This window comes from Oncorhynchus clarkii, chromosome 1, assembly GCF_045791955.1.
Source record: "Oncorhynchus clarkii lewisi isolate Uvic-CL-2024 chromosome 1, UVic_Ocla_1.0, whole genome shotgun sequence".
Taxonomy (NCBI): Eukaryota; Metazoa; Chordata; class Actinopteri; order Salmoniformes; family Salmonidae; genus Oncorhynchus; species Oncorhynchus clarkii.
This window is the reverse complement of record NC_092147.1, coordinates 31,098,216-31,114,543: the sequence shown is the minus strand read 5'-3', so window position 1 is coordinate 31,114,543 and position 16,328 is coordinate 31,098,216. Positions and strand designations below refer to the sequence as shown.

The 16,328-nt window shown below is 41.4% G+C and overlaps 2 protein-coding genes across 3 annotated transcripts in view; one reads left to right on the top strand and one right to left on the bottom strand.

The window, feature by feature from the left end:
- The first annotated feature begins 3,758 nt into the window (after positions 1–3,758).
- On the top strand, positions 3,759–6,965 carry LOC139405698 (peroxisomal biogenesis factor 11 alpha). The gene is made up of 3 exons (XM_071148123.1): positions 3,759–3,892; positions 4,405–4,520; positions 4,936–6,965. The coding sequence occupies exons 1-3, from the start codon at positions 3,837–3,839 to the stop codon at positions 5,502–5,504; spliced, it is 741 nt and encodes a 246-aa protein (XP_071004224.1). The 5' UTR covers positions 3,759–3,836; the 3' UTR covers positions 5,505–6,965.
- Positions 6,966–8,929: 1,964 nt separating this feature from the next.
- Positions 8,930–16,328, bottom strand: part of LOC139405608 (RNA polymerase II elongation factor ELL2-like) — a 54,141-nt gene continuing 46,742 nt past the window's right edge. The window contains exons 12-13 of one of the 2 annotated variants that reach the window (XR_011633891.1): positions 14,123–14,440; positions 8,930–11,040 (exon numbers count right to left, since the gene is read on the bottom strand). Coding sequence is in view for 1 of the 2 variants with exons in the window: in XM_071148020.1 (XP_071004121.1) it covers positions 14,330–14,440 (111 nt within the window). In the remaining variant the exon portion in view is untranslated. Of the gene's footprint in view, positions 14,441–16,328 lie in introns of both variants that reach the window. The other variant, XM_071148020.1, reaches the window with a different exon arrangement.

The following is a 16,328-nucleotide window of genomic DNA, read 5'->3' as shown; positions in this document are numbered from 1 at the left end:
TTAATTGTATCCTTTCACCAAAATATAGTATGTTTGAATTCTCTATCGATGTGTTAACCAAGTGAGTCTTTCCCTCATCGGTCCTACTAGTATTAGTTCAATTCAAACATAAGAATGGTTTATATGAATTGTTATAGTAGGATTAGTTTTGATAGGAGTTTTAGTGCCAATTATGTTACAGACAGGAGAACAACAGGCTGACAACAGTGACACAACAGTTCAATAACATACATATAACTATGAGAACTGTCATTTGCTCAATATGGGCACAAGGTCACTAGCCATTAGCAGGTATAAGGTGCATTAGTGGGTGGGTGCCAGCTGGGTAGTCAAGAGTGACAAAATCCTAGTTTACATTTATTAACATCTGTAGTTTTAGAAGGTCTCATCATGAGACTCGAGGCTCATGCACCCCACTGGTGTGACTTTTCAAAATGTCCAGGGGAAATAAATGATTACAAAGGAATGCAAAGTACAATTACACAATATTTGATAATAACATAATATTAATCATCAGATAATGTACAGTGTACCTTTCTAAAGACAATAAAATATAAAGTCTGCCTTTGTAAGATATTTCTCTGACCATAGTTTCAAATGTTTAGTAGTGTATTGTGCTAAAGGCCTTTTAGCACTGGTAAAGGGTAAGAGTTGGTACAAATACACCTCTTATTTCCACCTTCCAGTTGATTGTATTCCTCCAGATGACAATAATGCAGTAAACACCAGCCTGTACACTCAGCCAACAGAGTAGATGACAATAATGCAGTAAACACCAGCCTGTACACTCAGCCAACAGAGTAGATGACAATAATGCAGTAAACACCAGCCTGTACACTCAGCCAACAGAGTAGATGACAATAATGCAGTAAACACCAGCCTGTACACTCAGCCAACAGAGTAGATGACAATAATGCAGTAAATACCAGCCTGTACACTCAGCCAACAGAGTAGATGACAATAATGCAGTAAACACCAGCCTGTACACTCAGCCAACAGAGTAGATGACAATAATGCAGTAAACACCAGCCTGTACACTCAGCCAACAGAGTAGATGACAATATTGCAGTAAACACCAGCCTGTACACTCAGCCAACAGCGTAGAGGATGTATTGGCTCCACTAACTCCATGGCAGGTGTGTCAGGTGTTTTCCAGCAGAGGTGTCATGCTTTTCCAGTAGAGGTGTCAGGGGTTTTTCAGCAGATCCATTGGAGGGTGAGTGAGTGAGTGAGTGAGTGAGTGAGTGAGTGAGTGAGTGTGCATGTTTAGTATGCACTGTGCTCAGTCGCACTTCACTGAGACACACCCTTTCCCATCTGTTTTGTTTCCAGAAAAGTCGGTCTGAGTTTCATTTCACAGGGGAGGTGGAGACTCAGGTTTTGTTGCTACCCTGCAGTATAAAATCCACACACGGCTCGCTCTCCTCAGTCCTGCAGTCCCCTGCTGAACGCCATTATGGTAAGCTTTGTGTTTTTTGATTGCAACAATGACAACTTCTATTTTAGGAACAGTCCAACATATACCAGCAACACATAACTACTTACACTGTAATACATTGTATTGCTACAAAATACTGTTTAGTTTTAAATTTGATATTTTGTAAAAGTGATCAGTTGTATCATTCTCACTCAAATGTACAGTCAACATCACATGATAAAGGATCTCTCACACACACTGCATAACTGATAAACATGTTCTATCTGCAGACGACCACAGATGAGCAGGATGAAGAGGAAGATGAAGATTACAAGTATAATTACTTTTTATAGTGTACAGTCAGTCTACTGCCAAGGGTAGCGCACCGGGTTCCTTTGTGGAACCGGTGGGCAGAAGTCCATCTGAGGCACTGAAACAGGCCTTAAAACTAGGAGGAGGAACTCCTTCCAGATGAGGAAGGACTTAACCTCGAACAAAACAGACTATCACTATGCTATGTGAAGGTACTTGAAGGAATTTCTGAGTGGCTCAGAACATTTCAGGGTTGCTGCTTTGGCTAATGGTTAGGATTGCATAATTTACTATATGAGGATATTATGGTTGTAGATATCTTTTCAATAATGTAAGATATGTAGATGCATCTAACCTCCAAACCCAGGATCTCTCCTGAAATGAAGCCACAAGTCTAAACTCCCATCTTCTGCTGTGTCATGCAAAAACTGCATCACAAACCACTGAAAGGCATAAAAGAGAGCCACTAGGAGACAGGAGGGCAGTTCCACCTGAGGTACTGAAGATAAGACAAGATGTCTACCAGGCCTTAAAGGGAGAAGCGGCGCCTACCAGATGAGGAAGGAGGACTTAAGCCTTGAAACCATGAAGCGAGAAGACTCTCACAATATGAAGGCACTTTATTATGTTAATCATAACATGATACATAATTTCTGTTGTACCTTAAACTAATGAACATACTGTATGTTCAACTATCACAATGCTATGTGAAGCAATGTGAAGTGTCTCAGAACATTTCAGGGTAGCTGCTTGCCCAAAATGGTCAGGATTGCATAATTTCCTATATGAGGATATTATAGTGGTATACCTTTTCAATAATGTAAACCATGCATCTAACTGATAAATGAGGAAATAGGACTTAAGCCTTCTATACTTCAAGTAAGAAGACACTCACAATGTGAAAGCATACAGTTACAGGGTATAAATAATATAATAGTATGTTTATTATATAACCATGTTTACTTGTGCTGTTATTACCGATGTGAAATGGCTAGCTAGTTAGCGGGGTGCGCGCTAATAGCGTTTCAATCGTAACGTCACTTGCTCTGAGACCTTGAAGTAGTTGTTCCCCTTGCTCGGCTTTGGTGGAGCGATGTGTAACTATGCTTCAAGGGTGACTGTAGTCTATGTGTGCAGGGGGTCCCTGATTCGAGCCCAGGTAAGGGCAAAGAGAGGGACGGAAGCTATATGGACTATGTTCAACTATAACTATAAGGATTTCTGTCGCTTGGTTTTGTGGCTAAAGGGAACATTTGAGGGTAGTTGTTCAGGATAAAATGGTTATGATTGCCTATATTTTCATAATGTATTATGAACATAATTTAGGGTGATTACACATGTTCATTATTAATGTATATGTAGATACAACTAACTATCAAAGCCAACATCTCCCTTCACTTGGAGCCACATGTTGAATGTCCCTTCTTGTGTTTTACTTGTTTTGAAATAAATGTTTTCTTTCATTCTAATGTTGTCTGTACTTTGTATTCAAATTAATGTAATTCCTGTGAGATTAATGTGCAAGTACTTCCATGCCTATCATTATTGCTGAAACCTGTTGAACCATGATATTACTATGCCTAATTTACTTGCTTTGTTACATATTACTCACGTAAGATCAGTGAATCTTACTCCAAGAAAGGAAATAATAAAATTATTATTGTTAAAAGTATTCGAAAGGGCTGTTTGACAAACACACTTGTCCGTCGGCAAAACCCTCCGTACTGGAACGTAAATTCACAAGCTATGATATGAGAGCATTTGCCCATAGAGAATGATAGAGGCCGAAACGCCATTGAAGGCGTCCACCATTTGCATGTAGTAGAAAACTGGGTGGGACGTCCAACATCGTTGTGACCATGTTGGAGTGATGTCCAACCGGGTCATCAGAAGGGTGGGTCACCAGGAGGGGTCAGCCAATCGTGAAGAAGAAAACGTTCTAGCGATTGCCTCAATTGTCCTACATATGCTGTCAAATACCCTAAAATAGCATAGATACAAAGATGAGTCACCTATCCATCTCTATGCAGTTGCTTTACTTTAGCCTCGGTTTGGCTGCAAGTTTGACATTTTATCTGCTGTTTGAAACAATAAGGCACTGGTCGCAATGGAGTCTTTTGTTAAGTTTACAAATCAAAGTCAAGGAAGGGATCGTATTTTCAGGTATGTCATTGGTAAGTTAGCTAGCTAAATCGTCTTATTTAGTAGAAAGCTAACGTTAGCTGTCTGCAGTAATTTAGCTAACTCATAATTTAAAAGTTAGGGTTGAGCATAATTCCAACCTTAGCTAGCTAACTAATGCCAATGTTATCCATCATTAATTTGCTGCAACAAGTTACACCTCTTTGTTAATGTAGCTTGCTGACTGTCAATCTAGCAAGTCAGATCAGCTTAGACTGAAAAGGAGATCATCATACAAACTAACGTTATTTGATACATATTGCTCCCGAGTAGCTCAGTGCTAGAGGCGTCACTACAGACCCTGGTTCGATCCCGGGCTGTATCACAATCGGCCGTGATCGGGAGGGCGGCGCACAATTGGCCCAACGTCGTCCGGGTTAAGCCGTCATTGTAAAATAAGAATTTGTTCTTAACTGACTTGAATAGTTAAATAAAAGTAGACATGGTTGCTGAGATGTGTCTAATGGTCATAATGTCTATTGCTTGTATTTCAGGACAACCCAATATGCATGTGCCTTGGTGAAGTATTTGCTTCGCAATAATTCTGCAAGGAAAGAGCTTGTTGTCAAGCTGCAGAGTCTGGAGTCCAACATGAGTTCTGGAAGGAAATGTGAGTTTGTACAACCTTCACCACCACCAACTACTACGTTCCCCAGGGACATACTGTAGCTAACTAACCTTTAGAACAAGTGTTTTTGAAACGAGCTGTAGGCTAATTATTATTGGATGGCTTTATTGACTAAGTGGAGAACATTTTGGGTATCAGACCCTCAACCACTCGGAAGAGTAGGACCCCTAGGCTGTTTCTGCAATTGCATAAGAGACTGTTAATAGTTACATAAGCAGATATTTTCCCCAGCCATAGGTCATATAGGAAAGCTGTCGTTCTATTCCTGGGAAGAAGCTCTAGTTTTGTGCTGACAAATATTTGGTTCAACAATCAGTCAAATGTAGCTTACTTGATGATAACTGTTTTCATTCATGAGCAAGTGCTGAATTCTGTCCTTTTATGTTCTTTGTTTCAGTGTTCAGACTGGGGAACACTGTGAATTCCATTGACGCTGCCAAGCGAACCTTGCAGCTCTCTGACCCTGTGTTGCGCCTCTGCCTTACTGTGGCGAACATCAACCGCGCCCTTTACTTTATCTGCGACAATGTGCTCTGGGCCAGAAATGTTGGCCTTGTCCCTGGTATCGACAAGGAGCGCTGGAGCTTGAATGCCTCTTGTTGCTACTTCATGTCCCTGGTTATGAGTCTGACCAGAGATGTTTACGTAATCACCCAGACTATGGTTCAGAGAACCAGAGAGAGGCAGTTTCAGGAGAAAATGGATCAGCACCTCAATGACAACCCTGATGTGGCTACTGTTATTTTTCCTCAACTGGATGCTTTTCTGTTCCTGCTTTTCCAGAGTCTTAAAAGCCATCCCTCGGTTACCCTTGACACACTGAAAAACATTTGTGATATTTTCATTCCACTGGACAGGCTGGGTGTGTACCGGTCAAACCCAGGAGTGGTGGGCTTTTGTGGGCTGATTTCATCTCTCTTAGGGATAGTGTCAGTCTTGCACCCCAGTTTGAAAATCCAACCGTAACCTAGAGTTGAAGGAAAATGAAAGGAGCAAGAATTATGAAATGAAGAGAAGCCATACACAGTACAATGGGCAGATGCCAGTACTAAGGTTTATAGTCATTTTTCAGGGGTACTATCCTACTTTGAATCACTTCAGGGGAAGTTGCATGCTAGCAGAAGTTCACTGATTACAGCAACCCCTTCAGATAGCAATTAGGAGCTTAAAGGGCAAACACTTATGAGTAGCCAATGTTTATGATTACTGTTAGGACCAGCAACAGCTCATAGGTGGATCCATATGTACCTTTTTAGACATTTTCAAAATGAATATATTATGAAGAGAACTTTGCAGTATTTAGGAACCACAAAGACAAACGAGGCTGGACAGGGATCTTAGTCAACTTTGTTTTTCTAGTGTTTATTTGAGCACGAGGAGGTTTGTGATATATGGCCAATATACCACGGCTAAGGGCAGTTCTTATGCACAACGCAACATGGAGTGCCTCAACACAGCCCTTAGCCGTGGTATATTGTCCATGTATCATACATCCCCAAGGTGCCTTATTGCTTTTATATACTGGTTAATGTATTTAGAGCAGTAAAAATAAATGTTTTTTCATACCCATGGTATATGGTCTGATATACCATGGTTGTCAGCCAATCAGCTTTCAGGGCTCGAACCACCCAGCAATTTTTAATTGAAAGTAGAGCACTGTAGGTGGGGGCCATAATGCTTTATTACCTAAATAACTTGACGGATCATGAGTTGCGTGATTCAGCATTACCACACTGTCTCCTGTATGTCTTTGATTCCAAGGCCACTTTGTATCAGGTGAATTTGCACAGCCTGTGCAATTGATAAAAGGAAGCATTCACTTTGGAAATAAGGCCCTTATGATGTAGAATATAACTGATTGAAATGAACACAAATTCAAGTGTACTTTAGATTGTGACCAATTGGAGCATTTACTAAACAAGTTTTGTTAATGTCTTGTGTAATTGTCAAATCATGTACAGTATTTTTCTTTATCGTTGTTTAACTATGTACCAATACATGAAACACTGATGTTTAGGCCACTCCTGCCTTTTTAGTTACAATAATCTTCCTCTTAATAGATGCTGTTCAGCATACATAGTCTACCTCACTTTTTAGATGGTCTGCATTTTGTATTCTGCCTGGGATATCAACTATGGCAGGGATATGGCCTAGAAATCAGTATTTCTCCAGCGCTGTGAAATGTTTGTAACAAACACTATGGTTATAGAATGAAATCAAAGTTTCAAAAGGTTCTAATGAGTAACACTAATCAATAGTTGTAATGTTCTGTTTATCATGAGAAAAGTACAAAAAGTCTATGCAAATAATGTATTCCATAATGGAAGAGCCTTATTAATACTTAATATATTTCTATGCATAATGCAATGTAACAAAATGGATTGAATTTGACCAAACCTGTTCAATAATAAAATAGATTCTGTTGACGTTTATGCTATAATTCACAATGCATATGTAAAGTTATTGGAAGTCCTGAGTTGGACAAAGTTAAAATAACATAAGTTAAAAACCAAGCATGTTTGATAAATGGGGCCCATGGGACAGAAAAATATTGTAACACAAAGTAGATGATAATTTGGTGTTGAAATGCAATTTTTTTTATCAGATTGCAAAAGTTCAAAGTAATGCATTATTGCTCAAGGTTCCCTTTCCACACATTGCTAATATTTACCTAATTTTCAAAGGTAATAACCAAGGTTACTTTGATGATTTGGAAAATAAGTGCATCTTATCCAAACATGGAGAATATTTGTCGTTTGCTTAATTGATTTTATCTAAAGTTGTGCAATTTTCCCCAAACTACTCGGCAAAAAAAGAAACGTCCTCGCACTGTCAACTGCGTTTAATTTCAGCAAACTTAACATGTGTAAATATTTGTATGAACATAAGATTCAGAAACTGAGACAAACTGAACAAGTTCCACAGACATGTGACCAACAGAAATTGAATAATGTGTTCCTGAACAAAGGGAGGAGCCAAAATCAAAAGTAACAGTAACAGTAACAGCTGTGGCCACCAGCTGCATTAAGTACTGCAGTGCATCTCCTCATGGATTGCACCAGATTTGCCAGTTCTTGCTGTGAGATGTTACCCCACTCTTCCACCAAGGCACCTGCAAGTTCCCAGACATTTCAGGGGGAAGTGGCCCTGGCCCTCACCCTCTGATCCCACAGGTCCAGAGGTGCTCAATGGGATTGAGATCCGGGCTCTTTGCTGGCCTTGGCAGAACACTGACATTCCTGTCTTGCAAGAAATCACGCACAGAATGAGCAGTATGGCTGGTGGCATTGTCATGCTGGAAGGTCATGTCAGGATGAGCCTGCAGGAAGGGTACCACGAGGGAGGAGAATGTCTTCCCTATAAACGCACAGCGTTGAGATTGCGTGCAATGACAAGCTCAGTCCGATAATGCTGTGACCTTCAAAATCGATCCCGCTCCAGAGTACAGGCCTCGGTGTAACGCTCATTCCTTCGACGATAAGCGCGAATCCGACCATCACCCCTGGTGAGACTAAAACGCGACTCGTCAGTGAAGAGCACTTTTTTGCCAGTCCTGTCTGGTCCAGCAACGGTGGGTTTGTGCCCATAGGCGACGTTGTTACCGGTGATGTCTGGTGAGGACCTGCTTTACAACAGACCTACAAGCCCTCAGTCCAGCCTCTCTCAGCCTATTGCGGACAATCTGAGCATGGAGGGATTGTGCGTTCCTGGTGTAACTCGGGCAGTTGTTATTGCCATCCTGTATCTGTCCTGCAGGTGTGATGTTCCGATCCTGTGCAGGTGTTGTTACACGTGGTCTGCCACTGCAAGGACGATCAGCTGTCCATCCTGTCTCCCTGTAGCGCAGTCTTAGGCGTCTCACAGTACAGACATTGCAATTTATTGCCCTGGCCACATCTGCAGTCCTCATGCCTCCTTGCAGCATGCCTAAGGCACATTCACGCATATGAGCAGGGACCCTGGGCATCTTTCTTTTGGTGATTTTCAGAGTCAGTAGAAAGGCCTCTTTAGTGTCCTGAGTTTTCATAACGGTGACCTTAATTGCCAACCGTCTGTAAGCTGTTAGTGTCTTAACGACCATTCCGCAGGTGCATGTTCATTAATTGTTTATGGTTCATTGAACAATCATTGGAAACAGTGTTTCAACCCTTTACAGTGAAGATCTGTGAAGTTATTTGGATTTTTACAAATTATCTTTGAAAGACCGGGTCCTAAAAAAATGTTTCTTTTTGAGTTTATAATTGACATTTTGACTAAAGTAGAGAGTTGTGTGATGTACAGTCAATATTTAAGATGTAGGCTGCCGATAATATCAGTTTGTGATGCAAGGAATTCCAATAAACCTGCTGCAATGTCGCCACCTTAAGGAAATAAGAATTTTAACTCAATTCTTGATGAAAAGCTTTATTCTTTGTTTTTAGAGACAATACATGTTGTAGGAACAGGAGGTGATAAAGCATCCCCTCCCACTGAAAATTGCAAAAATATATATTCCATTTCCCTTTTTCCAAGGAGAGGCTTCTCGTCTGCCTTCTAGACTGAGAAAAGTGTGCAAAGGAGGAACCAAAAAAAGAAAACATTAAAAGCAATAAATAGTTACACAAATGTTCTCATAGGTAGACTGCAGTGACATACTGGACGAGATTTCATTTCACATTTCTTTTGAGACGTTTAATTGACCAATATCAACAAAGTAAACGCACCAGCAAAAGCAAGACAATTACCTTAAAATAATTTTAGAGTTGTTTGATTTGTAAGCAGTATTCAGATGAAATTTCAAGAGCACATTGTGGGTGTCATAACAGTTTTTAAAGGACCTTTAGCCACGAAGCTGTAGGCCTACACATGAAAAATACAATTTGGGGACCAATAATTTGAGTGCATACATTTGATTTCAACTGCATGTTATGCAATAATATCAATTATGAAAGATAAGAACATTATGTAAACACCAATGTGACTCAGAGTTTCCTATTAGAAGGCACCTAGCTAACTCCTGCATATATCACAATTTGCACTTATTCAGATGACCAGCCTCTATTGCTCAGTCCAATACTGGACACAGAGACAGTGGTATATATGCTGGTCTCATATCTGATCATGTGCTTTCCAGAATACCACAGTAGCATACATTTCATTTAGGACATTTAGAATTCAACATTAAAAACTAAACCAAACTGTGACAGAAGAACTCTGACATTTACATGTCAGTGATGAATCTGGTCGAGTCAAGCACTTCTGACAGACCTTTCACATAGACACTTATACATAGCTCTTGAACCAGGTGGTTTGTGACAGTGGTGCAGAATTGTACTGGATGAGAAAAGGCCCTTAACACAATCACAATATTTTTTTCTACTCTATTCATGATTATCAAAAAGATCCACAGACCACTCATATGGATGAGGGAAATGAACAGAAATTAACCTATGACAAACACAAAAGGATGAGGGGCTCTATTCAATCTAACGCTGAAGCATTATAGGCTGCATTACAGAAATGTAAAGGTCATTTCTGATAGAGACGACATATGCAGCGATTACCATAACTACAGTCTGCACTAACGCTGGAACATTGCCTTTCAAATTTCAATCACTCTGTAATGTTGACTCATTAACCTGGCTGATGTGACCCACGTGACTACACAGCGAGCTGTGACTCATCGATGTTAGTAAGACTAAAGACTCACATGGTAGAGAAGGAATACAAATACATTGTATTCTAACACAAAAAAAATGCTCTGACATAACGTAATATTGAAAACATCCATGAACTTAAATTCAGAATTTCCTTAAACCTAAAAATAAGTGAACTAAAATACATGATCCTGAAACGTGTATATGCAGATAAAAAGTATAGAAAATTCATATCAGAGACATGGAAATGTGTGATGGGTATGTTAAGGCAAAAATGAACTTTATCTTCCCATTTACACCCATCTTAAGACAGCAATTAAGTAGCAAGATTGTGTACACTGACAGTCACATCGACTTCAATACTGCTTTTAAGAGTAGTCACTGTATCTGAAATATATATATATATAAAACACACACAGTACCAGTTAAAAGTTTAGACAGCTGCTCATTCAAGGATTTTTATTTTTACTATTTTCTACATTGTAGAATAATAGTGAAGACATCAAAACTATGAAATAACACATATGGAATCATGTAGTAACCAAAAAAGTGTTAAACAAATCAAAATATATTTTAGATTCTTCAAAGTAGCCACCCTTCGCCTTGATGACAGCTTTGCACACTCTTGGCATTCTCTCGACCAGCTTCACCTGGAATGCTTTTCAAAAAGTCTTGGAAGCATTTCCCACTTATGCTGAGCACTTGTTGGCTGCTTTTCCTTCACTCTGCGGTCCAACTCATCCCAAACCATCTCAATAGGGTTGAGGTTGGATGATTGTGGAGGCCAGGACATGTGATGCAGCACTCCATCACTCTCCTTGGCCAAATAGCCCTTACACAGTCTGGAGGTGTGTTGGGTCATTGTCCTGTTGAAAAACAAATGATAGTCCCACTAAGCGCAAACCAGATTCAATGCAGAATTATGTAGTAGTGGTAGCCATTCTGGTTAAGCGTGCCTTGAATTCTAAATAAATCACTGACAGTGTCACCAGCAAAGCACCCCAACACTTCCTTGGTGTCCTTTAATAGCGATCTCTTTGCAGCAATCGATCATGAAGGCCTGATTCACACAGTCTCCTCTGAACAGTTGATGTTGAGATGTATTTGTTACTTGAACTCTGTGAAGCATTTATTTGGGCTGCAGTGTCTGAGGCTGGTAATTAATGAACGTATCCTCTGCAGCAGAAGTAACTCTGGGTCTTCCTTGCCTGTCTCATGAGAGCCAGTCTCATCATAGTGCTTGCTGGTTTTTGCGACTGCACTTGAAGACATTTTCCGAATTGACTGACCTTCATGTCTTAAAGTAATGTTGGATTGTCATTTCTCTTTGCTTTTTTGAGCTGTTCTTGCCATAATATTGACTTGGTCTTTTACCAAATAGGGCTATCTTCTGTATACCACCCCTACCTTGTAACAACACAACTGATTGGCTCAAACACATTAAGAAGGAAAGAAATTCCACAAATTATATTTTAACAAGGCACACCTCTTAACTGAAATGCATTCCAGGTGACTACTTCATGCAGTTGGTTCAGAGAATGCCAAGACTGAAAATCTGTCATCAAGGCAAAGGGTGGTTACTTTGAAGGATCTCAAATATATTTAGATTTGTTTAACACTTTTTTTGGTTATTACATGATTCCATGTGTTATTTCATAGTTTTGATGTATTCACTATTCTACAATGTAGACTATAGTAAAAATAAAGACAAACCCTGGAATGAGTAGGTGTGTCCAAACTTTTGACTGGTACTGCAATCATGTATGCATGTAAGTAATATAGCTCTCTACAAGCCACAGATAATGAACTGTATGAAATCCCAGGTGATGATACATCCAGAGAGGCTAAGTTAATGTGGTCCAGTTTGTTGAAAGGCATTCACTCCAACACATCCATATGTTGGAATGGAACATTCACCGTTTAGAACGGAAAATAAAACTGTCCTATCTTGGCAATCTATATTGTTTGTGGAGGTGAAATCTAGTGAACTGCTACAGCAACACAATGAAATGCCACCGGTTAGCACAGTATTGTCCTACAAAGCAGTGTCGACAGCAAGAGTGAAGAAGTTCACACACATCAGAAAATTGATCTGTGAGATCTCATCTTTGAACAACAGGATGGACAATCTTATTTAGGAGGCCCTGAATCCGGTTGGAATCAGCAGACACAAGCAGCTTTAAGGCATTGCATTTAATCACTGCATGGACGCAACCCTATGTTTCTTGCTGGACTGAGGATGCATTCACAAGCAGAAGCTGATAAAAAGGGCTTCAGGAAGTACTGTTAAATGCTCTGGTACTCCACCCAGTCTCACAAATGTAATGGACTATTGATCGAGGTAATAAAAGATTTGTTAATATTGTATGAACTTTATTACCATCAAAGGTCAGAGCATACTGGCTCAAACAATGAAAACCATTTACTCTAAAAGGATAAATAGGTAATAGAATGCCACAACAATCTTGACAAATGTTCTATTAATTGTGCTTGATTGCTCTTCTTATTCAGAATAGTGTTCTTTCAGTAACGATATAGTGTTTTAAAACAGAAATATGGGAGTATACTGTATGACTATGATGGCACTTTCCTCTATCCTACACATTTCAGGGGGCAATTCCCCTTGCCCATATTTGATGAAGCAGAAAGCCATAATTACTGCCAACAGGAACCACAGACTGAATGTAATGTTTGGGTTAGAGGCAGATGTATAGGATGTTTGACTGGCATGTCCGATTAATGACATGCACTGCATCATTAACTTTAACAAAGATCAATTATCATCTCAAACAGTTAAGTTCATGTTCATAGATGTCTAAGATATTTCCACAGAATATTATGTTTAGGCCACTCCTACCTTTTTACAATATTCCTCTTAATATCTGCTGTTCAGCGGCTCAGCATGCATAGTCTACCTTCTTTTTTAGATGGTCTACATTTTGTATTTTGCCTGGGACATCACCAATGGCAGGGATATGGCCTATGAGGCAGTATTTCTCTACAGCGCTTTAAAACATTTGTGAAATGTTTCTGTAACGTAACAAACAGTATGGTTATAGAATGAGATATACGTTTCAAAAGGTCCTAGTGATTAACACTATCAATAGTTGTAGATGTTTTCGGTTTATCATGTGAAAAGTAGAAAAAAGGTCTATGCAAATAATGTATTCCACAATGGAAGAGCATTACTAATACTGATTGAAATGAACAACAAGTTCAAGTGTACTTTAGATTGTGACCAATTGGAGCATTTACCAAACAAGTTTTTTTGTTAATTACTTAGCTAATTGTCAAATCATGTACAGTATTTTTCTTTGTAATTTTGCATTGTTTTTTTAAAACTATGGATCAATACCTGAAATGCTGATGTTTAGGCCACGCCTACCTTTTTACAGTTACAATATTCTTCCTCTTTATAGCTCCTGTTCAGCATACATAGTCTACCTCCTTTTTTAGATAGTCTACATTCTGCCTGGGACATCAACAATGGCAGGGATATGGCCTAGAAGTCACGTCTAAGATATTTCCACAGAACATAAAATATCTTCCAGTTTTCCCTAATCTTAATCCAGTGATTACAACCCTCTCTATAGGAATGAAGACTTTATATAATTATTTTACATCTATACATTCAGTGAAATAGCAAATAACAAATTGTACTGGGTACTTAAATATAGCATTGATAGAAGACTGGGTATGAAGAGCATTTGTTCTTATCTGTCCTTATGATTGTACCATCAAACCAATATGCCTTTGTGTGTAGTCATGATAATAGACCAAACGATAAAAGCATTTGGGCAGGAGAGTTCATGTACATTTTGCATTATGGGTAGAAAAAGGAATTTGGCTTAAATTGTGTCATCTTATGATTTATACACCACAACAAATTCCAGTCATTACAACCCTCGCCCTCAACAACAAAAACATTAAAGGGTTTCAATTGCTCACAAGTTGCTGGTCTTGGCCCACTTCATATAAGAGAACATCGCTCCTCTCTCCCATCAACACTGGGAGGAGTGAAGTAAATGTGTGATTCATATGCGATTCCAGGTCACTCCAGGACCCAGGCTTGGCTGGGCAGTCTTTTGGTCCACGGGGAGTCTTTTGGTCCATTGATACAGTAACACCCTGTGGCAGCAGGGTGCAGGCCAGTCACTATGAAGGGGCCTGGGTACGGTCATAGTCCAGGATCAGACCTTTGATGTGAGAAAGTTTCTGATGCAGATACTCGCATCGCTTCTTCTCTTCCCGGTAACCAGGGAACTTCTGTAAAGTCAAGGCAGAGGGGTGTCAGAGAGCTGGTATTACGGTAACATGGTCAAGGCAGAGGGGTGTCAGAGAGCTGGTATTACGGTAACATGGTCAAGGCAGAGGGGTGTCAGAGAGCTGGCATTACGGTAACATGGTCAAGGCAGAGGGGTGTCAGAGAGCTGGCATTACGGTGACATGGTCAAGGCAGAGGGGTGTCAGAGAGCTGGCATTACGGTAACATGGTCAAGGCAGAGGGGTGTCAGAGAGCTGGCATTACAGTGACATGGTCAAGGCAGAGGGGTGTCAGAGAGCTGGTATTACGGTGACATGGTCAAGGCAGAGGGGTGTCAGAGAGCTGGCATTACGGTGACATGGTCAAGGCAGAGGGGGTGTCAGAGAGCTGGCATTACGGTGACATGGTCAAGGCAGAGGGGTGTCAGAGAGCTGGCATTACGGTGACATGGTCAAGGCAGAGGGGTGTCAGAGAGCTGGCATTACGGTGACATGGTCAACGCAGAGGGGTGTCAGAGAGCTGGCATTACGGTGACATGGTCAAGGCAGAGGGGTGTCAGAGAGCTGGCATTACGGTGACATGGTAAAGGCAGAGGGGTGTCAGAGAGCTGGCATTACGGTGACATGGTTAAGGCAGAGGGGTGTCAGAGAGCTGGCATTACGGTGACATGGTCAAGGCAGAGGGGTGTCAGAGAGCTGGCATTACGGTGACATGGTCAAGGCAGAGGGGTGTCAGAGAGCTGGCATTACGGTGACATGGACAAGGCAGAGAGGTGTCAGAGAGCTGGCATTACGGTGACATGGTCAAGGCAGAGGGGTGTCAGAGAGCTGGCATTACGGTGACATGGTCAAGGCAGAGGGGTGTCAGAGAGCTGGCATTACGGTGACATGGTTAAGGCAGAGGGGTGTCAGAGAGCTGGCATTACGGTGACATGGTCAAGGCAGAGGGGTGTCAGAGAGCTGGCATTACGGTGACATGGTCAAGGCAGAGGGGTGTCAGAGAGCTGGCATTACGGTGACATGGACAAGGCAGAGGGGTGTCAGAGAGCTGGCATTACGATGACATGGTCAAGGCAGAGGGGTGTCAGAGAGCTGGCATTACGGTGACATGGTCAAGGCAGAGGGGTGTCAGAGAGCTGGCATTACGGTGACATGGTCAAGGCAGAGGGGTGTCAGGGAGCTAGCATTACAGTGACATGGTCAAGGCAGAGGGGTGTCAGAGAGCTGGCATTACAGTGACATGGTTAAGGCAGAGGAGTGTCAGAGAGCTGGCATTACGGTGACATGGTCAAGGCAGAGGGGTGTCAGAGAGCTGGCATTACAGTGACATGGTCAAGGCAGAGGGGTGTCAGAGAGCTGGCATTACAGTGACATGGTCAAGGCAGAGGGGTGTCAGAGAGCTGGCATTACGGTGACATGGTTAAGGCAGAGGGGTGTCAGAGAGCTGGCATTACGGTGACATGGTCAAGGCAGAGGGGTGTCAGAGAGCTGGCATTACAGTGACATGGTCAAGGCAGAGGGGTGTCAGAGAGCTGGCATTACGGTGACATGGTCAAGGCAGAGGGGTGTCAGAGAGCTGGCATTACAGTGACATGGTCAAGGCAGAGGGGTGTCAGAGAGCTGGCATTACAGTGACATGGTCAAGGCAGAGGGGTGTCAGAGAGCTGGCATTACAGTGACATGGTCAAGGCAGAGGGGTGTCAGAGAGCTGGCATTACGGTGACATGGTCAAGGCAGAGGGGTGTCAGAGAGCTGGCATTACGGTGACATGGTCAAGGCAGAGGGGTGTCAGAGAGCTGGCATTACAGTGACATGGTCAAGGCAGAGGGGTGTCAGAGAGCTGGCATTACAGTGACATGGTCAAGGCAGAGGGGTGTCAGAGAGCTGGCAT

What these genes read in the sequence shown, in the direction of transcription:
- LOC139405698 (XM_071148123.1), top strand. Translation starts at nt 3,837, where the DNA reads ATGGAGTCTTTTGTTAAGTTTACAAATCAAAGTCAAGGAAGGGATCGT. An exon ending in GGAAGGGATCGTATTTTCAG is followed by an intron (nt 3,893 to 4,404) that starts GTATGTCATTGG and finishes CTTGTATTTCAG; the next exon opens with GACAACCCAATATGCATGTG. An exon ending in CATGAGTTCTGGAAGGAAAT is followed by an intron (nt 4,521 to 4,935) that starts GTGAGTTTGTAC and finishes TCTTTGTTTCAG; the next exon opens with TGTTCAGACTGGGGAACACT.